The sequence below is a fragment of the Anoplopoma fimbria genome, chromosome 8 (genome assembly GCF_027596085.1).
Source record: "Anoplopoma fimbria isolate UVic2021 breed Golden Eagle Sablefish chromosome 8, Afim_UVic_2022, whole genome shotgun sequence".
NCBI lineage: Eukaryota > Metazoa > Chordata > Actinopteri > Perciformes > Anoplopomatidae > Anoplopoma > Anoplopoma fimbria.
Window position 1 is genome coordinate 16415938 of NC_072456.1, and position 24010 is coordinate 16439947.

At 38.0% G+C, this 24010-nt stretch overlaps 2 protein-coding genes across 2 annotated transcripts in view; one reads left to right on the forward strand and one right to left on the reverse strand.

Annotated features, from left to right (window-relative positions):
* The window catches only part of LOC129094244 (arf-GAP with coiled-coil, ANK repeat and PH domain-containing protein 2-like), a 49404-nt gene extending 39780 nt beyond the window's left edge, over positions 1-9624 (forward strand). Inside the window, exons 17-23 of the mRNA XM_054602332.1 lie at positions 15-202; positions 1767-1859; positions 2433-2665; positions 2802-2911; positions 3053-3163; positions 3778-3839; positions 7480-9624. Coding sequence (XP_054458307.1) covers positions 15-202; positions 1767-1859; positions 2433-2665; positions 2802-2911; positions 3053-3163; positions 3778-3839; positions 7480-7577 — 895 coding nt within the window. The 3' untranslated portion in view covers positions 7578-9624. The remainder of the gene's footprint in view (positions 1-14; positions 203-1766; positions 1860-2432; positions 2666-2801; positions 2912-3052; positions 3164-3777; positions 3840-7479) is intronic.
* Positions 9625-22115: 12491 nt separating this feature from the next.
* psmd1 (proteasome 26S subunit, non-ATPase 1) overlaps positions 22116-24010 on the reverse strand; it is a 36378-nt gene continuing 34483 nt past the window's right edge. The window contains exons 24-25 of the mRNA XM_054602368.1: positions 23699-23864; positions 22116-22321 (exon numbers count right to left, since the gene is read on the reverse strand). Of these exons, the coding sequence (XP_054458343.1) occupies positions 23718-23864 (147 nt within the window). The 3' untranslated portion in view covers positions 22116-22321; positions 23699-23717. The remainder of the gene's footprint in view (positions 22322-23698; positions 23865-24010) is intronic.

The following is a 24010-nucleotide window of genomic DNA, read 5'->3' on the forward strand; positions in this document are numbered from 1 at the left end:
CTGCTTCTTAACAGACATGAGGTAGAGGCCTACATCAAAGCCAAATACGTGGACCGTCGGTTTGTACGCCGGCCGACGGATGAGGAGCTTCGCAACAAAGTAGTGTCTCTGAGCAAACAGGAGAAGAGGCTGAGCGGCAGCTCTGAGCATCTGCCCCCAAGACCTCCACCACCCACCCCAAAACTCCGATCCGGTCAGACAGGTCAGTAGAAAAATGAACACAACATAACACACTTTTCGACCCAAGAGTTTGTGTCCTGTAACCTTTCACTCATCGCTGAACTAAATGGACAAACTGACAGCACCTGATTGGTGTTTACTATAAAGGTGTACAGAATTTTAGCTGGATGGAGGTAAGATCACTTGGTCCAACAAGCTGCTGGGACCAAATACAGTATTTACCTGCAATGTTTCAAAATCAACTTGTTGAGACATCTTCCCTTAATTTGAATAATTGGCTACTTGGATGAGGAGCAATGTTATATATAGTTTTCTCAATATCGGAAGTTTTTTTTGTACAAATTCCTATTCTAAATTTCTAATTTAAATCTACTCAAATTCGCTTATTTCTAAATGAATTCCATAGAATTTCAGAGACTGGATCTTTCTGTTAAACAGAACTGTTAGTGCCTCTTCACAAACAAAATTGCACTGCATCAAGATGGCAAAGTCAGTGTCATTTATGATTATATTGCCACCTTTACAATTATATGCTCTATGTGAAAGCACTGCCCTGGAGAAGTGTCCACCCATCGGCATACTTTATGTCCTGTGTGAGCAGCATATGCCTCAGCCCTCTTTGCCTCCCATTGCTTCTCGTAGTCCGTCTCCAGACTCCAGTGTCGACCGAGCCGGTAGTCCAACTGTCTCTGCTTTCACCCTGCCTTCCTCTCTCTCTCTCCTCTTCCTCAATATTTCCTCCCTCCTTCCATGTTATGTGCTTCTGTACTAACCCCTGCTCTCACTACCTACCCTTTAACTCCCCCACCCTGCCAATCAATTTACACCCTCCGCCTTTCAATTTCCAAACCCCCATTATCCCTAACGTAGCTGTTGCCAGCGGCATGGAGGCCCGCCGCGACTCTCTCTTCTGTCCTGACGAGCTTGACTCACTCTTCTCCTACTTTGACAACTCTGCCAAGCTCAGGAGCAGTAAGTACTAAATGCTTAGTGTTTCGCTTGCTTCTCCATTCCCGCTGTCCATTTGTGTTCCCTGCTTCGGGTCTTTGGACTAACACGCCTTCATCCACTGCTCTGTTACTCCTTCATCCAGACCTTCTTCATGGACCATCCTGTCACGTTAAGAGCATTGCAGATCGTACCATATTTTGTTTTTCCCTGGGGGTTGGGAGTGTTTCTCTCACACATGGTTTTGGTCAGTGTCTTGGTATTTGCATTTGTATCTGTCTCATCATATTATTGCTATTTAGGGACCTGAAACATAAGGTGATGGCGGGTATCTGTCCTCCAATTCTCTTTCTGTGGATTTCAGCCGGGGACTTGTGTGCGTGCACTTACTGTACAAAATATTAGGACCACCTGCTGTTTATGGTTATAATACTGGAGAAAAATCAGCAGCTGTCCAAAGCCTACAGATGTTCAAAGTGAAAACACATTTATCAAAAGGTTTTCTAAATGGCAACATTAAAGAGTTGTGTGATGATCTGAAAACAAGCAGCAGGAAGGTGTCCCTTTTATTTTATACACTCAGTGAAAGACACCTGTGAGTTGTTCTACAAGTCTTGATTCAAACTCATGTTTTACAGTAAAAAGCGCAGACAGCGGCATTCAGAACAGCGCTGATGGGAGCAGGGAGATGCTGGCCACCACCCAATCCAATAACAGCCTGACTGATGCAGGTAAGACACAAACACACTCACTCACCTCTGTCTTTACATAGACATCCCTGCATATTTAAAACTAAAGCAGGAGACATATTAGTATTCTTAAATTAAAAAAATATATATCTTGGGCAAGCTTAAAGTGGACAAGAATGTTGCAAGAAAAAGAAGAAAATGGTTTGTTAAGGAGCCGCATATGCTTATTGCGGTTTAGCTTATCCACAAACCTTCAAAACGCATCATCATAATAAATGGTGCGTTAATCTGTTCCATGGTAAGATTAAAAGAGAATGATGTGGCGGTGTCATAATCAAACATTTTGCGACAAGCTACCACTGCACATGAGCTCAATTGTTGTAAAAAACAAAAATGTCCTTGTCTTTTTGGAATATTCCACTATGTTGGAAGAACAGAAGGAAAAACTCTTGAGTTATAGCACAGTTAATTATCCAGTTATTTGGAGAAAAACCTTATAAAGGAAGATAATGATTTTCCCAGACTGGAAAAGTGAAGAATTTGCCTTTAATCGACTTATTGTTGTATTTCTTGAGGAGAAGAAATGTGTCACATCTCCTTTTTTACATGTTTTAGACGCCGCTGAGTCTCCCCCCATGCCCATGCCTGCCACACTGCCTCCTCCGTCCCCGTGTAAGGAGATTGTTTTCTACGAGCCAAAGGAGTACAGCTCCGGTCTGCAGCTCTACTGGGCTGCATGTGCCCGCAGCCTGCCGGACATGGCAGAGGCACTGGCCCACGGAGCCGAGGTCAACTGGGTCAACACGGAGGACGACAAGAGGACGCCGCTCATCATGGCGGTGCAGGGGGTGAGCAGCCAAATAATTGCCAGTGGAACAGTACAACAGATCTCTATATAATAATAGCATTCACAATTTAAGTGTTTTTTCTCATTGAAAAGTAATATAACATGTTAAATGATTTTTTTTTTATTATTCATTTCAGGGTTCGCTGGTCACATGTGAGTTTCTGCTTCAAAATGCAGCTAACGTGAACCAGCAGGACGCTCAGGGCCGAGGACCCCTCCACCACGCCACCATGCTGGGACACACAGGGTTTGTCTTACACATCTCATCATAAATACTTCACCAAACATTTGCTCAGATATTGATTTTGGGCATTATGAATAGTGTGATAAAACCCAGATAATCTGTTAACTCAAAAAAAAAAATGCTAAAATGTTCTCTCTGTTTTAGGCAAGTGTGTTTGTTCTTAAAAAGAGGAGCGAATCAAAATGCTGCCGACATTGATGAGAAAACTCCCCTGACAATAGCAGTGGATGCAGCCAACGCAGACATCGTCACACTGTGAGTGTTTTTCCTGTTATCATTATTTTTGGTATTGTTAATGTTATATTCTGTGAGAGTTTTCTGAGCTTCTACACTGTTAATGTTAAACAAACCACTAACCAGCACAGCTTTCATCTACATAGAACTGCTGAAGTGCCTTACTAAAGAAAACACAGGCCACAGATAGTGACGCTTTAGCAAAGTGAGGCTTATTGTTTTGATTATTGTTAAGGCATTGTAACTGCCTCTGGAAAACACAGCTTGGTAAATTCTACAGCATTTAGAGTCAATGCAATAGTTGAAATAGTATGATTTCTAACCTTTAGTTAAGATATCAAAACAACTTAAAAACTTACCATTGCTATCAAAACCAACCCAGCATAACTGTCTGCATTAACCGTGGAGTAACAACCACAAGGTGTCACTACTTAATCAGTTTACAGATATACATAATGGACATCTCTTACCTCTAGATGTAACACAGTGGCCTGTAATCAAAGCTGAGTATTTCTATGAAAATGGTTCTTTAAAGAATTCCGACAACAGTGTGACATTTTTAAGAGTTTGATTATTGGTTGTATCTCTTAACTGCGACTAATCCGTCACCTCCTGTTTCTTAACCTGCTCCTCAGGTTGCGATTGGCCAAGATGAACGAAGAGATGCGAGAGGCGGAGGGGCCCTACAACCAGTCAGGTCAATATAACACCAACAGCCCCACCGAGATGCAGTACAGGAAGTGCATGCAGGAGTTTATTAGCCTGCAGCTGGATGAAACCTAACAACTGTCCGCTCTCGTTGAGACACAGGGTGCAGCATACCGTAAAACCTGCCGTATCAGAGGAAATGTAAAGCCCAGGTTTCAGAGTTGGGGTCAGTTGAATGAAAAAGTACAAATTAACACCCAGATAAACCAGTCAATTCATTGTGATTACAAATTGGAGCTAGCTTTTTTTAGTAAGAGACCCCAGGGTGAGTGAAAATTTGATCCATCTGATTAGAGAGAACTGAGCCCAACTCAGTGAGTAGTGCTCCTGTGCCCCTGCTGTGCTGTGAGTGCAGCTATCATCTTAACGTCTCAGCTCCTGACAGGTGCTGGGACAGCCAGCTGCACTTCGGTGTGGTTTAATGTCTGGTGCTGTATCGATGTGACAGCGTTAAAGCCATCAACTCTGGACATTTCTAAAGAGCTTTGTTTCTAAGTGGAACATCCACGTTTTTAATTTCACAAATAGCTGCCCAGTAACTGCCACAAGTATCCAGTGACCTCAAAGCGACGGCAGTGTTCACCATCTGGCAATAATCGTGACTTTTGAATGACATTTTTTCTGTCTGTAGAGGTGTAGTGTGTGTCTATAAATAGCTAAGTTTGATTTTAAATTGACCTGTCATAAGTAATTTATGCACATTCCTTTTAATGGTTATGCAACTACTGTACCTTGTCCTGCGATTGTATGGTTCCCATTTTACGTCTTAACCGTTTTTAAGGACTGTTTACTTATTTGAACTGTTTGATGTCGATACATAATGCATCTTGCTGTTTTGACATGCCTGGTCAGAAAAAAAAAAAAGTCTATTTTAGAACAGTTTCCCTTTTATAAACATTATTTGAGGAACAATATAATAAGTATATTTACTGTACATGCTGTAAATTATATGCATACTTACATTTCTTCATAGTCCGTCAGAATAAGCAGAGTTGAGATTGACTCTGCTGCACAGGGGTGAGTGCCACGAGGGGCTCTGTGTGCACGTCTTTACTTTTCTTTTCTGATTGAACGCCATTTACTTGTTATGACAGTATTGTGTGTTGGTTATTAACCAGTTGTTAATCACAGGAAATCCAGAATTGTAAGATAATGAGGGCCTTTTAGTGGCATTGCATTGATTGTATCGAATGTTAGTGGGTTTTTACTCAAATATAGACAAACCATCTGAGGATGGTTCATCGTCAAGCAACAAGTGCAATAGTGTAGAAAAATGTCCAACTATAACCATGTATATATTCTCATCACCTGCTGGTCCTAGCTTATATTTATCTTAATCATAAGATCATTGAAACGTACCCCAGTTTCATCCCACTTCTCACCTCCTTGGAGCCCCAAATCCTGAGAGTGCACCAAAACACTTTGATCAAATGATCATTTCTGTTAATTCACATTGTTAGAGCGGCGCCCCCTGGTCCTGACAGAACCGTTTGTGGTGTTTTGAATGGCTGAACAGTGTGAGGATGCTTTCAGCAGTTAGAATAAGGATTACTGGTTGTGTTGTTGATTGTGTTCACAAGTATATGAAGTACTTTGTGTGTTTCAGAGTATATGCTGAGGGGTTTCTTGAGAGCTCTTAGATTGTAGGGTAAAGGGACTCGTGCATTTATGTGTGTTGACCACAGGAGGTTTAACTTTAGCTGCGTTTAGACATGTTGTCCATTCGTCTGAGAAGAGTGAAGCATCTTATATTGAGGGCTAGATGTGCTACTTTAGGTAGCCAGACTGTTATAAGCCTATTTATTTTTCATTTGTCATCTTTTGCTTTGGACCTGACTGACAAAGAATGAATCATTTTTTCTTAAGTATTTTTTTTTTTAGCGTGTGCAAAAGTTGTTGATAAGGAATGGTACAGAAAGGACTGCTGGATGTCGCTGCATTAAAGGCCAACAGCAGACACAAGAAGGGAGGTTTGTCTTCAGCAGAAGAAGCAGAACAGAGTCTGAAGTAGATGCTTCCAGTCACTGAGTGATCCTCATGTTGTTTTGCTTTGCGAGAGGATTTGCCTTGTTGCCGTCCTCTTTGATACTCAAGGCCTCTTCATCAGCGCCTCCAATCAGTTGACGAATGATGGGTTGATGAAGGATATTCAGGGGTAATGAAGGAAAAGCAGAACTAACCTCATCAACCCACCCTCCCTCTTTTTATTACAATTCAAGTTCACTCAATTAAAGTGTTTCTACCTGATTGAGTGTGTAGAAGAAGTGCAGAGGGGTGGTTCTCAAACCGCGAGTTGCTCTGTGATTTTAACATCAATTTAGGAAAATCCAAGGGGGGGTATATATTTTTTTTAATGTAATGGCAATTATTTTTAAAATATATTTTAAGTATCTTTGTTCCTTTTAATCAATATTTGTCTTCTAGAAATTGTTTAAAAACCTGAAAAGGGAAAATTTACAGTCAAAACTTAAAGAGATTGAGAACCGCTGCTCCCGTGTAAGAGGAGGCTCTCTCACTTCTTCAACACATTCTTCTTTATTGCTCTCATCCACTTGTCTCTCTCTGTAAATTCCCTCTCTCTGTTCTGTATTTCGCTTTTTTTTCTCTCTCACTCTCCTCCCCAAAGTTTTGTGCCTTTTTTCTGTTCTCATATTTTCTTTGGGGTGCTGAGTCCAAACGACTGTATTTTTGTACATAAACTCCTGCACTTTAAACACAATACAGTTGTTAACAAAAAATAATCTCTGTGAGCTTGTCTTTTCTTTCTGAGTCGATCTCCAGTTGCTAATTGAAAAAGCTCTCTTGCTGTTTTTCCTCAAACACTTGCTGCTTCTGTTCTTTCCCATCTTTTCTGCATCTGCGATTTTCTGTTTCATATTTCGAACCGCGTCGACACTCTTGACAGGTATGGCCGACTTTTTCTTTTTCATTCTTGCTCTGATCTCACTATGCATGAGCCTTCCACTCTGCAAACCACTAGATATTTGATCCTGCTGTACACCTGCATGATGAGGCATTATTTTGTTTCCTTCTCGGTTGTAACATAGTTTAGCCTTAATGACATTAATGATATTTATTTCAGAATACTTTATTGAACTTATTTGCACAGGCGAGGTGAGCAGGGAGATGAGTTCAGACTCTGACGTGGTGCTGAAGGGATTGTAGTTCCATCAGTATCTTACCAACACAGTGCACAAAGTGCAGTTCCACCTGATAAATGCAAATGGCACTTTTACCACGTTTTAAAGTTCAGATTTTTCTGACAAAAGTTACAATTCTGAATTACTAAAGCCTACTTGTATTTGTTATCAAACAAAACATTGTCTTCTGTTCAGAAAACACTTCTGTAAATCTCTTTTGTCAAGGCAAAAGATACAATTTGAACTAATTATTTCCACTGCTCTGATACATAGTTACTGTAAGAAAGATCATATAGCACTGTGAGATGTCTAAGTGCTTCCCAACCTTGTGGCTCCTTTAAAATGAAGTAATATTGTGTCATTTTAGAGGAACATGGAGGAAAATTAGGAACGCTAATTGTGTGTAAAAAATGTGGGCAACCATTGCTCGGTCAGACTTTTATCTTTTGCCGTTGTTGTTGATATCTTGTGTCCCTGTTTGTCGTGCAGGAGATGAAACCTACATGGACATTTTCCAGGATTTCACCCACATGGCCTCCAACGACCCAGACAAGCTGAACCGCTACCAGCAGTATGATCCGCAATGACCCTGACACAACAGAAGCACCGTCCACTAGCACTCAGATACAATGTCTGCTCAACCCAAGAGAGACTAAAAGATGTCTGGAAAGACATTGTCCACTTTCTCCAACATCAATCAGCATTGAAGCTGGTTGGTGCTGCCATAGCTGGACTCATGTCATCATAATGTGACCAAAGATCCTTTTCATCAAATTGTTTTCTTGCAGCTGTGTATGCAGCCCTTGTTAAAGGCACTTCACCCAAGTTAAGGGGAATTTCTGTGAACAGCGAACCTCACTTTTTTTGTTTTTTCACTGTGCCTCCCTATTATTACAATAAGTGAATGGTACAGTGTTTGAAAGGATTTGCAAAGTCCTAAAAAATCAAAATCATAACCTAACTCGATCTGAATGTAAAGCTGCCATCAAGGCTGTCAGTTATTTTAATCTTTTGTGTCACACTTCCTTACAGAGGAAAATCAAAGACATTTCTTTTTCTTGTTTTACTATATAAAAACAAATTGTTGTAAAGAAGTAAGTGCATGCAGACTGTTAAAAACTTAATTTTAAAAATGTTTTCAGTAGGATTCTCATGATGAACATAGGCATCTTTTTTTATATCGAAGTTTTGCTTTAGTGAACTCTCAGCAGCGAACACACGACAATATGGTTTTACTTTTTTGCACAAATCCCTTTATCTTAAATCGCCACTGATGTTTGATGGTAAAGCTTTGACATTTTAAACAATGTACAGTGATTATGAAAGTAAACATGTTATTGATGTGTCTTCAATGTAAAATAGATGATTTTTTGTTTTTGCTTTTTAAAATGCTAGTTGTTTTTTTTAACACTTTTCTCTGAATGATTTAAACTTTCTGTGTGAGTACCTGCATTGCATGTCAGTGAGGCAATCAGCCCTTCAGCGTGGTGATTATAGTTTCGGTCGTGATTGTCAATTTGTAGATTCAGTCTCATGCTGATATTAAAAAGTTAAGATTTAGAGTTGAAGAACTCCACAATAATATGGACAGATAAAAAAACACCCTCCCCCAAAATAGTCAATAAAAGCAGCATTATGTTAATGAATGAGACAGATGTACTGCTCTTAAACTCAATTCTGACATGGGGCGCTGTCTTAATTTAGATTGGACTAAAGGCCTCAAGTTTTTGAGTTTACTGTTGCTCAACATCCTCAAAGGGCTAGTAAGTAACTGGGTAATGCTGGCTAATTGATTGGAAGTGTACCAATTAAACACTCCTTGTAATTTCTCTGTATTATCAGCAAATTACGTAGACCTTTTAAGTAAACCTCCCTGGGAATGAATTTGGAAATTGCAGATCTGTAAAGTGTTACAGAGACACCATACATGCAGTTTGCAAAATGTCCAGATATGGTTGGAATGATTACACTCTGTGGTAATTCTGTAAAGATGCATTAGTTGAGTAGTAGAGTCACTGACATTTCATGTGATGAGTAGTTTAAGTCACATTTTCTCCACTGTTTGATTTAGTTGTGACAACATCAAACGACTGCACTGAAATGTCCAAGAACAGAAATGAATTTTGCAACTTTTTTGTCTTTACAATAACGGTAAAGTCTTCTCTTTGACATTATCAGAATCCAGTAACATAAAATATGCAGTGCAGAGGAAAGCTTTGTCAAATACAACGTGGGATACAATTCTTGTACATTTTGTACAGATGATTTTGAATTCTCCAGAGAACTGAAGTATAAAGTTAGTGGTACTTGAATCATTATATAAGCTTTTGTACATGCTGTTCTTAGTATCTTTGGGTAATTTTAGCCTATTTTATATTGCCTGTCTGTATACCAATATACATGTTCTGTATATTCTACCTGTAATATGTAAGAGCTTCAATACATAAGGACTGAGGATTCATGAAGAATGTTGATTCTTTTTTTTATTTGCTTTGTCTCAAAGAAATTTGCAACCACTTTGTCTAATATGGCTTCATTAAAGTCATTATGGGAATGTGTTTGTTCGTACAGAAGTGACATTAACTCTGTGCTGCCACACTGGTGCCATATTCCCCCGATGGGTATTTAAAATTGTTTTAATTGTTTTATTGTAGATGCTTGTTTGAAGAAAAGGTCCTTTAATGGCTATCGTTTGCTTTTTTCTTTATTCAGTACTTTTTAATTAATTTGTTTTCAGATATTCATTAAAATCCTGAGGTATGCACACCGAGACCCAGTCAAACATCACATCTACATTTACATATTTTTATCTTCTGTTAGGGCATAAAAAAATGAAAACCAGGAAGGAATAAAGAAAATAAATAGTGTTAAAACACAATGGCACAAAATAATTCAAGACAAAAAGGCTTCTACAAGTTTCTCCCTGTTTTCAAAAAGGCTACATCTTCTCTAAGGCACTGCATTTCCTCTTAATCATTGATTAGTTTTTCAAGAGCAAGGCAAAGCAGTGATTCATCAGCCAGCCATTGTGCACTCGGTCTATTAAAGGTATTACAGAATTGGTCCATTAGGTTTTGTATTTTTACAAAACAAGATAATTATCCAATTTATGATTATAAGGTAACAATGAAGAGTCTAAAAATACTTGTTTTCGAGTGAAGCTCTGTCAATTCCACTTTTCTGTATTTGTTGCTCATAATGTGTGATCTCAGCTTATTTTACCTTTGCATCTGTACATCATGCTGATTGAGGGTGTAAGTCCATAACTTTACTTTTAATTTAAGTCACAAACACCAAGAATCAGGATCTTGATTTTCCAAATATGGTTGAAGTACTTTCAAACACAAAAAAATGTATCTGTCAACAAGAAATACATTTGAAGAGAAACAACTTGTTAAACACTCAGATGATGAGTAAGTGATGTCATCAATTTATACACACATGCTTGAATGTGGTTTAGAATTTAAATCTTAATTTTCCACAGAGGCTTTTTTACTGAATGTTTGGGGAATAATTATTGTGTACAGGACCTGATCAGACATGAATATTTTTTTGTCAGGGATGTTTTATTTTCTTGTAACTTCATCGCATTGTGTTTTCCTCCTTCGCTATACTTTTCAGGCCTTTACTGGGTTTGGTTTTGCAGAAACAGCAGTGTAAGCCATCCAGCAGAGGGAGGGATGAGTTCAGTCTTTCATATTTGGAGGAAACAATTCTTGATCTCTGCAGCCTGAAAATGCAGCTAAACATCCTGAGAGTCAACTGTATGTAAGTCTGAGTTCACTCCGGGGCTTTTCATTTATTCACTTCATCTGATTTCACCTGAAGTTCGTTTTAAGCCTCACATAAATCCCACTATGATTTTTTTTTTATGATGTGTTTCTGCTCTGTGTGTTTACAGTTTATAGCAGTTTATCATTTTTTAATAACTCCACCTGTTGAGTCACTAAAAATAAACTAAATATACAAAGCTCTTAATGTTAAACTCAGCCATGGCTTTATTGGGATGGGGAAATATTTTTTATTTTTCATACACAGAGGCTTCATTCATGAATGTACACTGGTGAGATCATGCCAATCCTGATATACATTTGTGGATATAATACCCAGTCCCATTCCCCCTTTAATAATTACAGCGTGTTTATTTCTGCTGCTAGTTAAATGAGAGGCTTGCAGGCCAGTAGTGCCCACCACTTCAAATGACTTATAGTTGTATGCGTGTGTGTGTGTACAGTAGGCCAGCGTGTGTGTTTAGTCTGCTTCAAACTAATGTTCCTGAAAAGACATCGCTTTTCCAACAATGAAAGCATGATCATAATTCATCAGAATACTTCTGGACACGCTCGTGTTTAAACATACAAAACAACCTTCTGCAACAGTGATTGAGTTTTATTTTCTCTTTCTCACATCTCAAAAACTAATGTGTGTGTACTGTTGATGTGACAGAGAGGGATGAAGGTAAAGCAGAGAGACACGAAATAATGACTGCAGGGTCGAAGGCAACAGACTTTCACTTTATTCCCACGCTAGCCATTTCTAAACTTGTATTCAACTTTCAGAAAGAGGAAGACTCAGCAAATTTGATGCTTAAATAAAACAAAGTTTCACTCATTTCTATCTAAAAGTTTTATCAGAAGCTTAGCTTTTGAATTTTAGCCTCATATACTGGATTTTGTAGCTGATATTGATATTTGTCAGTTTGTTCAAACCCTGTGAAGTAGTAAGAAGATAGATAAACCCATGTAGAGACATGGCATACTGTACCTGCCAGATCTAAGAGGGAGAAATGCAAATAAATGCACAAACATAAAAAGCTAAATTCCTTTTAGTATTTTAGAAAATAATTATCAAGTAAAATTAGATACTTGCCTAATGAAGATTATAGCAGCATGCATACTCTCCATAAGATACTTTAACCATCTATAAATGCAAGATTGTATGTGATCAGAGTTTAAAAGTCCTCTGATGCCCTTCTGGTCCGGCCGCTGTGCCCGTCTCTCGGGCTTTTGCTCAGTGAATCGCCCACCAGGCCTTTTCCAGGAAGTCTGTGGTCTGCTAGCCTGTGGAGAAATGAAGGGCCGCCACTGGAGACGTTTCCCTCCATAAAAACACCATGTGAACAAACGCTGAGAAGGCCAAGCTCCATTAATGCCGCTCCGACTGCCAGGGACCAAACAGGAGAACATATTCATGTTAACAAGTCACCCAGTCCAGTGGTGACTGAGGTCTTACTTTCATCAAACAAATAAAAAAATAATGCCAGTTGGATGAGATCATTTCACTTACTTATGCAAAAAAAGAAGACTGAATATTCTTGAAATAAGAGACAACTTTTGATTTGTTTCACTCCAGAACAGTGACACGAAAATGTTAATCATTACTACAAGTAAAGTGACTGTCTACTTGACTAACTTGAAGCCTTATTGAAAATATTTTTGCATTCATTCTGCCCAATAGCTGCTTTTTTACCTAGATACTTAAGTATCTAGGTAAAAAAAAGTAAGGAATAGTGATTGTGATGAAATATAGGAAATTGTATTGATGTTAAATATCTTTTAAGAGAAAGATGAACAGTGCAATCATTTCTGTTCATGTTTGACTAAGGTATCCCATCAAAAGGTCAGAAGTCATTTCAGTGTGTTCCGCATGAACAGAAAACAACTGCTGGACTCTGCAGTGAGTCTTGTGACGTATAGATTTGTAGCATTGTAATTGTAAATGTATGGTATCTAGTGCAAAATAAATTAATTTGTATGTTACATCAGCATCAGATTTTAAATTTGAATTTACTACTTGTACAATCAGCATCGTAATGTTTCTCCTGTGTGCCAAGTGATAAAGGAACTATGGTGACTGAATTCTTATTCTCAGGTAATAAAGTAAATGCTAAAGTAACATATCTATTTCTCCCAATAGATCCTACTAAATGCTACACAGTGTCCCTTTAAGTAAAATCACACAATGCAGTGTTATACTGCTATACAATTATTACAATTACAATTATATCATGACATTATTATTGCTGGTGGATTAATGTGTTTGTAGCATTTCACATTTGCAGTTGGTTGAGGTGGAAACGAATTTGGAAAGTTATGTGTTACTCTGGTTGCCAATGAAATGTAGTGGAGTCTGAGTAAATGTACTTTGAAGTTACTTTCCTACACTTTCCACGGTTGGGCATTTGAAAGACATGGCACGGCGTAGCGAGTCAGAACTTCATCAGTTTGATTTTTAGTTCTGCCTCTGAGAAAAGTTTGTCTTTCTGAAACTCCAGTGTATAAAAGAAAAGACTTCATCCTGGCAGAAACACAGCTCTGTTTAAGCATTTTTTGTTAACAGCACGGCCTTGGCCTCCAAATCTTCAGCCATTAGGGCTAATATTTACTCGACCCGTGTTCACACCGCACAGAAAGCTTCAAGTTTCATATTTTGGAGTTGCCTTGTGCTGGGAATCCAAACAGTTCTGCTTGTATTATCTAAATGCTGATGATGAATGAACAAACGGTATGAATAGGCGCAGTGTTATGAGCACACACTTTCATACCACAACATCCTCCACCACACTCACACTGACAGTGAGGGGAAAAAGATGGTGGTGGCTGAGGTGTTAGACACATGCAGTAACGCGTTGTACCATGCACCACCTTCACTAGGACGCAGATGTACGCTTCGTTCTCCAAAACTAGTGCTTGTTTAGTTTGTCTCCAGCCTGCGTTCCCAGAATGGGCAGAGCGGGCTGCCTCCATATATTTTTTTTTTTCTTTCCATTTTGCAGAGATTTCATTTCTGAGTGAAGCCTCCCCAGAGAGCAGTGCTCCACGCCATGGTGAGCTGTCACAAGTCAGTCTTTCCAACAGGTTTCCCCAGCTGTGGGAGGTCTGGTGTCCAGCTGTTTTGACACCCAGAAGATGGAAACCTGCTTTTAGACTGACGGAGCATTTAGCCAGTGCTCATCTTATCCTAAGAGTATATGGACAGTGGGAACCCAAAGCTCAGATTAATGACCTCTCTCACCAGACAAATGCTAGATAAGTTTCTTAGACCATGGCAGGAAAATGAGGGGAAATAACCAATGAGATATTTGAGCAAGGCACTATCTTACTGTTAACATTCCCATTTAAAGACCAAAACTTAACACTAAATTGATCCTGTGCGTTTGAGCTGAAAGGGAATTTAGTAATCAAATGCATTCAGTCAAGATGACAAAATAAAAAGTTAAAATAAATAAAGTTAGTCCCATCTTTAAACTTTCCTCGAGTCCATGTCGCCAACGCCAACAGAAAGTGTCCATACAACTCTATCCAGCTGTGGAATTCAAGCTCAGAGCTCAGAGGCTTCAAGAAGGTAATAAATCATTGAGGTGTTATTCGGGAGTTAAATGCAGTGCGTAGACCTGCCACTTGTCCTGCCCAGCTGCTGCTAACAGATGCCAGCGACGACACAGAGCATTATATAACTCTTCAGACTGTTTGACATCAGTCGCCCTGATCGGGGTGCACAGGGGCCTGATGAACGTCAACACAGTAAACTTATGTCACTGGGGCAGGGCAGCGTTTGTGTAAACCGGCAGCGCATGTGACAGAGAGACGGGGAACATCCTGAGTGTAGTAGTGTGCTTCTGAGTTTACCTGTTGCAATCAGACATAATCAATACTTGTGCAACCTTTCACCAACTCTACTAATTATACAGTACAGTATTAAACTTAGCAAAAACTTTTTTCAACTTTCAACAAGCAAAAATAACAACTTTTTCTAGCTTCTTTAAAACATTTGTAGTTTGTACTGTTGGTCAGGAAATAAACAAGCACTTTGAACTTGAAACCTAGGCTGTGAGCAATAGTGTCATTCTCTTACATGTCCTGGACCACGTGATTAATCCATTGAGAAATTAACATGCAGAATAATGAATAATTAAATACAATACATGAACGAACATTACATGAATGAATACATGTACGATGAAATTAACAGATAAAGGCAATAAAATCTCAGAAGATCCCAAACAGTACATCAGCACAGCCTTTATTGTCAGCCAATTGTTGTATCAGTGATGTATATAAAATCAAAATCCTGTATATGTTCGTGAATAGACGAATATTGGCTAATTTATTGTTATCAGACTTTTAACTCTGTGGTACCAGCCTCAAAAATCCAGCGTCCTCTAATCTGCATTTTTGAGAGGCTACAAAAAGCCAATATTAGCTATTTTTCTTTATGAAAATTGTGGTCAAATAGTCAAGTATTCAACTAATCGGTTCAGCACTTGTTGAGTGTCTTGTGCAGGAGCAGCAACTAGTGATTTGAACACAGATGAGGCAGTATGAAAGTTTACCAAAAGCAAACCTGGGGCATATGAACTCTGGCTAAAAAGGGGTAAGTAAGCATAATGAAGCTGCTTAAATCAACTCTTGTCGAGGAAACCTCGAGCAGGAGGCCGCTGGGGCCAAAATCCAGCACAGTTTGTCCGGGGTGAACCTCCATCCTGAGGAGACGGAACAGTCTGCTCAGTTCAGAGCCGTATCATGGACCACTGGCACATCACTCGTTGGTCTTCACTACCAGCCAAAAACTCTCAGCAACTTCGGCTAGGTTCTACTCTCACCAACCTGACCAATGAGCTCTCTGGTGGGTCCATTTGTTTGCTTTAACAGCGCTGCTGAACCCTCCATCCTTTCGTCGACACAGTCACCGCTGCATCCACAGACGGTGACTACATGCTCCGTTTGCTCACACAAACCTTCACCCTTCTCCTCTTCCTCCTCCATTTCTTGATGTTTGGTTTGTCAAGTTTACTGACAGACGTTATTCGCTGCTGGTTGGCTGCCCGCCTCCATCTCCTCTCCACAGCATGGCATGCTTGACTGGATGCGACCAAGGGATCCCTTTGCCTTCTATGGTGCTTCACTGTTGTAGGTCTACTCATTAGGGAATTGGGGGTTAAAGCCTTTCTTTCACATTTCCTAAAAAACACAAGTCCATGCTCACAGGTTGGAGTTATGAACTTGAAAGCAGAAGTTCACAAGTTCAGTCCCCTACAAAGGACAAAAGTTGTTGAGATATTTGAGTTTGGACCACCAAAGTGGTGGGTCGACTGACAGACTGGCGTGGCCATAAATAGAGCTAGCATGGCTACTACGGGTCCCTGAGCAAATTTCCCCTAGTGCATCAAAACATCCAGCACTGACATGTTGAATGTACAATAGAGTAAGGACGAGACAGAGCTCCAGAAATATGTTTTGCCGCAAGAAAAGTGTGAAAACAACGGAGAGCTTTACAAGGTTCTTCGGTGAATAACTGATTAATATAGCATGTTAGGTATGATGAGGAAGTCCACTTCTTCACAGAAAAATGTGAGTATAAATGTTTTAGAAGTCTGAAGTATGAGACGCGGCTATGTTTAGAGGCATGTTTTCCACACAGACTGAAAAATCTAGAGCTACATCCCACCCGCTCTTCAACGGGATGTACGGGAAGTAAAGGCCGCAGCAGACCTCTTCCCATCTTAGCTGGAAGAGAGGATGGAAACAAAGAGAGAGAGAGGTTGCAATGTAACTAAACATTCCCACCTGTGGAGACTACATGCTGTTGAAGCATCTCCAGGAATGTGATCCTGTAATAGAGAGTTACATCCCTCAGCTGTGGACTCAACAGTCTCCATATTTAGGATATCTAGAGTCAGAAGTGGAGTTCTGAATCAGTCAAACGGGAAGATGCTTCTTCCTCCACCTCACAGGATCACATGCTGAGTGATAACGATGATGGATATGGTTGTTGAGGTCAAAGTCAGATGAAAGTGTGTGTTCCTCTGTGTGTGTGTGTGTGTGTGTGTGTGTGTGTGTGTGTGTGTGTGTGTGTGTGTTCTGCACAGCAATCCTAGACAACCGAGATGAGGAATTATGCAGAGAGACTGTGGAGTCCATAAAATTATTAAACAGTCCTCCATGACCAAGTATCTAGGAATGTAAAGGGAGGAGTTGATTAGACTAACCGTCTGGCCAACATGTACATACGGTTCATTGATGGAAGTGGATGAGCTGCAAATCATCTCTGATGACCTCTCACTGCAAAGCTAAGACGTTTTTCCACCGGTTTTGCACATTAAAAATCAAACGAATGGCATTCCAACACATTTCATGCAGAAAACAACTGCCTGTGTTATCTTTTCCTTAACCTTTCCCAAACCACTTTTCCACATGAAGCTTCTTTTTCCAAATATAATCACACTTAGGTTTGGGAAACTGGCCACTTGAAGATGATAAACTTGATCCTGGGTTGAAGGCAAAAAAACACAAGAAAAAAAATTCTGCTTCAGAACCGAGTACATTCATCCTATGGACAGTTGGATAAAGGTTATTACTTACAATACATTTTTGGAAATACATATACCCTCAAATTGATACACTCTAGTAAGCATATATTTAAATGATCTGTGGTCCATTTCAATACTTTCACTTTGGGTCGCCTACATTTAATACACAACTCTGCTTCTCCGTCATACGCCCCCAGCCCTAACAAGTGTCTGTCAGGTTGCAAATAAGAACTACTGAGAAACTATTGGTTAACTCGCAAATAGTGGCACCTTGCAGAAATGACTTTCTGTCATTAATGCTAGTGCTATTAGCTTAAGTTAGTGTTGCCAGTGAACAACTCGACAGTTAAATGTGGAAGTGAGATAGAGAAGATATTTTGTTTTGTGTGTGCACTATTCCAGTGCAGCCCAAAATCATATGCTGGCTCATAGAATGTCATGTATATCATGAAAATTTAATAAAATAATCAAAAATATAGTATATCCTAAAAAAATATGAAAAAAGTCGAAGACTAGTATCTATTAAAAAGTATGTCATGAAAAAGTGATGTGAAAAGTCATAGTAGTATATGCAGTAATATAATGCAATGAGAAAAGTGATGGTAAAGTATGTCATAGAAAGTACTACAAAAAGTCATACTATAGTACTTCTAAGCCACTATAGTGGCTTAAAAATATCATGGTATAGTATCTCACAAAAGTTTATAAAAAGTCATAGTATATTATGTCATACAAAATGCAATTGAAAAAATCATACTATAATGTGTCAAAAAAAAAAAATGACTTGAGTATATGAGTAATGAGTATAGTACAGTATCTTGACGGTAATGACGTTAAAAAATAGTATGTCATGAAAAACTGCATGAAAAGTCATAGTATAGTATGCAGTCATACAATGGGATTAAAAAGTGATTGTAAAGTATGTAGTAAAAAAAACAGAAAAAGTCATAGTATAACATGTCATAGAAAATACCACAAAAGAGTCATACTATAGTATTTAATATAAAATGGTGTAAAAAAAAGTCATATTATAGTATGTCACAACTATTTTTCAAAAAAGTCAGAGTAAAGTATGTCATACAAAAAATAATGAAAAAGTCATTCTATAATATGTCATAAAAATGTTTTATAAAAAGGTCAAAGTAAAGTATGTAATAAAAAATAACTTAGAAAAGTAATTGTATAGTATATTATAAACATGATGGTAAAAAAGGTCATAGTATAGTTTGTTGTGAAAAATGTCAGAGTATAGTATGCTTTAATATTATGCTTTAATATTATGCTTTAATATTATGCAGTTAAAGAAGTTGCGTGAAGTATGTCATAAAAAGACATTCTATAGTATTTCATAAATAATTACATAAAAAGACAGTATAGTTTGTCATAAAAAAAGTCATAAAAAGTCATATTGTAGTATGTCATATAAAATATCTTTAAAAAGCGTAATATAGTATGTCATGACAAATATCTAATAGTGATAGTATGGTATATCATAAAAAAGTCATTCAAAAAATGTAGTATAGTATGCCATGGAAAATGTAATGAAAATGTCCTAGTATAATATGTCGTAAAATTGATAAATGTGATGGCACAGCATGTCATACAAAATGTTAAAAAAAAGTAATAGTATTGTATGATGAAAAAAGTAGTTATATATATATAAAAAAGGTCATACTATTGTATGATGAAAAAAGTAATAAAAAAGTCATAATATAGCATGTTGAAAAAGTAATAAAAAAAGGAAGGTTTGTTATTCAAGTTATTCAAAGAGGTATTATTATATAAAGAAAAAGTGTCAAAGTGTAAAAAGTCATAGTATTGCATGTCGAAAAAAATCTGAAAAAGAGTCATGGTATAGCATGTTCAAAAATGTCATAGTATATTATGTTGAAAAAAGTCTCAGAAAATTATAGAAACGATGTGGAAAAAAGCCAAAATAAAGTCATAGTATAATATGTCAAAAGATATAATAAAAAGGTTATACTGTCAAAGTGGAATCTAAAGATTGTTGGAAAAAAAGTCAGTAATGTATGTCAAGCGAATAATAAAGAAGTGATATTATAATATAATGGAAATAGTCTTAAAAATGTAATGGTGTAAAATGTCCCAAAAAATCATAAAAAAGGCATAGTATAGCATGATGGAAAAAGTCATAAAAAGTAAAAGTAGATATATTTATAAAAATTATGGTATAGAATTTAGAAATATCAAACCACCATGTGTTGAAAAAAGTAATAGTAAAGCATGTCAAAAAAAATATTATATAGTATGTCTAAAAAAGTCCTAAAAAATCATAAATTACAATGATAAAATAGTAAAAAAAATCATATTATCCATTTCATACAAAAGTCATAAAAACGTAATATTATAATATGTCCAAAAAAGTAATAAAGAGTCCTAGTATAGCATGTTGAGAAAAGTCATAGTATAGTATGTCAAAAAAAGTCATAGTATAGTATGTCATGAATTTTTTTTTTTTAAAGTAACTGTATAGTATTTCGTAAAAAATCAGAAAAAGTCATTGTACAATATATTGATAAAAATCATAGTATAGAATTTAGAAAAAAGTAATAAGAAAATCATAGGATAGCATGTTATAAAGGCCATAAAAACGTGATTGTATTGTACGTTGAAAAAAGTCATAAAGATGTAGAAGTACTGTGTGTTGAAAAAGTAATAGTATAGCATGTTGAAAAAAGTAAAAAAGTCATAGAATACAGTGTTTAAAAAAGTAAGAGCATAATTTGTCATAAAAAATGTCAAAAAAGTCATAAAGACGTAATATTATAGTATGTCGAAAAAAGTCATAATGAAATGTGTATAGTATGTTGAAAAAAGTCAAAGTACAGAATGTCAAAAAAGTAATATAAAAGTCATACTATACTATTTTGATAAAAGTAATAGTATGGTATTACGAAAAGGTTATCTTAGCATAGCATGTTAAAAATTTCATAAAAACGTTTTAGTATAGCATGTTGAAATAAGTAATATAAAAGTCATAGTACTGTATGTAAAAAAAAAAAATTTAATTGTATATGTTGTATAAGTCACAGTATAGCATGTCGAAAAAGTCATAGAAACACATTATGTAGCATGTTGAAATATGTAATATAAAAGTTAAAATTTAGTATGTCGAAAAAAAAGTGTAATACATTGAAAAAAGTCATAAAAAGGTAATTGAATAGTATGTAAGAAGAAGTCATGAAAAACTGAGTATAGCTCTGAAAAAGTCATAAAAAAGTGATAGTATAAGATAAAGAAAAAGTAATGAAAAGTCATAGTATAGCATGTTGAAAAAAAAGTTATGAAAACGTTATATTGTAGTGTGTCAAGAAAATAGTCATGAAAAGGTCATTGTATAGATAGTAGAAAAAAGTTGGAAAAATAGTTGAAGTAAAGCAATTTTTTAGGTCAGAAAAAACATCATAGTATAGAAGAAAGTCAGAAACCAAAAGTAAAAGTCATAGTACATTATGTCATAAAGTCATCAAAGTATAGAATTGTACATCTTAAAAAAATCATAGTATAGTATGCAGTAAAGTTCATAGTATAGTATGTTGAAGAAAAGTCACAAAAAGGTTATACTACAGTATGTTGAAAAAAATCATGTAAAGTCATAAGGATTCAAGGATAATTTATTGTCATTATGTAGCACAACAAAATGAAGTTTAAGCCCACTCGCCAAACAAGTTAAAAACATGACAATCAACTAAATAAAAACAGCAGTACAGTCCTGTGCATTTTTTTGCATACGGAGGAATACAAACAGCAGCGAGGCCGACATCAGGGAAACATTGTCCATCAACTTTGACTAAGTTTGAGCACCAAGCATCATTGATGTAAACAGAGTCTGCCTCCTCCCATCCCACCAGAGTCCTGCATCCTCCTGCGGTCCACCCGTTTAGTGCAGCTTGATCCAGGATGCTAAAATGGAGCCAAATCCCTGTGAATATGTGGGCACAGCAGTCACCGACCTAGTCCTGCTGGTTTAGCCTGAGTTTTACTGTGACTGGACACTAAACAGACTTAGATTGGGGGGGTAGAATAGCCTTAGATTCTAGCTGGGTTAGCTTGGCTGCCATCACTGCTCTCATCACTTAAGACTCCGCTTTCAGTGGCGTTTGGTCCCGTTTCTTATGTCAAAAAAAGTCATTTAAGAAGCCACAAAAATCAAAGAGATTTAAGGATGTCGAAAAAAGTCCTAGTAAAGCATGACCAAAATAGTCATAGTATAGCAACATTTTATCTCAGGACCCCTGTAAAACACACCATGCCCCTATCATTACAAGTTTCAAAACAAAATTGAGCCTTGAAGAAAATAGTACACAGCCAGTTCAACTAAATTAAAGGTTTATAAAGTCACTATATTGTTAATGTTTAAACATTGAACCGCCACACATGATTTAAAATATATATTTTTAGTCTTAACTGCATAATCCAAAGTCTTTTTGAGTGGAAAGTATAACTGCCACTGAAAACAAGAAAAGAGAAATTTAAAATAAGAGAGAAACTGAGTTCTTTTTTCTGTCAGGCTCAAATGGATTGTTCTTTATCACTTATGGGCATATTGTTATAGTCTTCCTGTCTTTTGACCTTCAAGACACCAGCAAAGTTCTTCACTCCTCCCCTCCGCCACCCAGATGTGTTTAGTATATATACAGTAGACTCAGCTCACTGTACAGAGACAGACTGCTGGCAGAGTGAAGCAGCTGCTGCTGAGTGCTGAAAATGTAAACCAGTCTAAATGTATGGGATTAGAGAAATTCCCTCTTTGCACGCCTGGTAAAAAAAAAACCCACTCAAATAAACACACACTTCCCAGCCTCCAATATATATCATTTTTTTATTGTACGGACAGAAAATTATACAATTTTTAGGATGTAAAACATTCCCTGTCTGGCAAATGAGGAGACAGACCAGGAAAGAAACGTGTAAAAGAGGAAGCAGGTAGGGGGGATGAATAGATGGATGCACGGAGGGGAGAACTGGACCGACATGCTGAGAAGTCACTTCTTCTGATGCCTGAGGAGAGGAACAACACTCAGGTTAGATTTAAAGCATTTCAAACCTCCTCAAAAATATAATGCCACATTATTGTCTAAATCAAGATACACACATTAACATTAGTGTGCATTGACAACAAAGAACTGCCTGCAACTGACAAACTTAAACTATCAAAGCAGGGAAAGCTAAGATGGACATAATACTAATGTTACAAATGTCACAAAACCAGAGTCCAGTAACTAAACGGCATCCAAAGATTGTTTGCAATTGTTAATGTCAGTTATGTACGACTCTGCACATATTCCTGCTATGACATGTTTAGATGCCAGCTGTAAAAAAGAAAAAGTATAGTTAATCCTATTATGTCATAATGCAAACAGCATTAAAAAAGGCGCAAACTGTGATTGAAGTGCAGCACAATTTTTTTACCCAAAACGCCACCATCCACACTCTGCATTTCAGTTGTGTTTGAGAACTAGTGAGCTACACATCAGCATAGAATTGGGCTTTTAATGTCTCTGCACACCCACACAGGTGCAACAGAACAGGAGAAACTCTACACAGTCCTCACAGGAGCTCTTATCAAGAAGATTCAGTAACGACACCTGCCAGGGTGGAGCGTGACGATGGGGGAGTTTAAAGACCAAAAAGAAACATTCAGTCAGTAAAACAGATTTGCTCAACTGCACTGTGACTGAGCTCATTTTCCTTTCCAGGAATCAAACTTGTGACCTTCTGTAACACCTCGTCCACTAACCGCTTTTCTGCCGTGCTCTCTCTGGCAAACACACCTCAGCCTTGAGGTCAGCCTGACAATGATCTCTGCCGTGTTTACGCCGTCGCAGCACTTGTGCCTCATTAAGAGATGACATAGTACGCATCGAGGCCCTAATTTGGTCATTGACACCTCATCGGTCTCATCACACGCAACAGCGAGCTCCAGCACGGGACGCGAGCGGAGGCGATCCAACACAAACACAAGCAGCCAGGACTCATTAAGCCGCCAGCTTCATCGGCGGACAGAGTGTGAAGGTTCGCCCTCTGAGCTGGTGTTTGGAGACGCCAGGAGGTGTTTACATTCCTCAGTCAGAGACGAGAGAAACTGGGCTAGGCTCGGCAACACATACCTGCATTCTGTGTTATCACATAACATAACTTGCGTCTGACAGCTATGGCAGTGCGGTGAAGCCAGAGAGGTGTATTGAGATCAGCGACACAGTGTTATACATAACCGTAACTGTGCTTTCACACTGTGAGCAGCTGCTATCCAGTGATTTAGAACTACAAAACAATGGGACTTTTAAAAGACGCTGCAGAGACACGAGACCAGTGTGTTGAAGATCAGCAGACACTTATGGAGTTATGAATGAATAACCGGGTTCAGGGAACGCATACCTTCGCTGCTCGAGCATTTCTACTCGTCAATGTACTCGAAGGGCTCGGGCGGCTCTGGTTCCTGCTCTTCCTCCTCAATTTTGGGACCGTGAGCCGAGACGGGCTCCACCAGCTCCTCCTCCTCCTCACTGGTGTCTTTCATGATGATGATCCCGCCTGTATGGAGCTGGAGACAGACAAGAAAAAGTCAGTCAATGGCATTTAGGGAATGGGTTGAGTGCCATCACTGGTTGAAACACTGAAAAGTATTCATGTTTAAAGTACTCCTACTCAAAGCGCACTGTATTTATTTAGATCTCACTTTTCACTGTT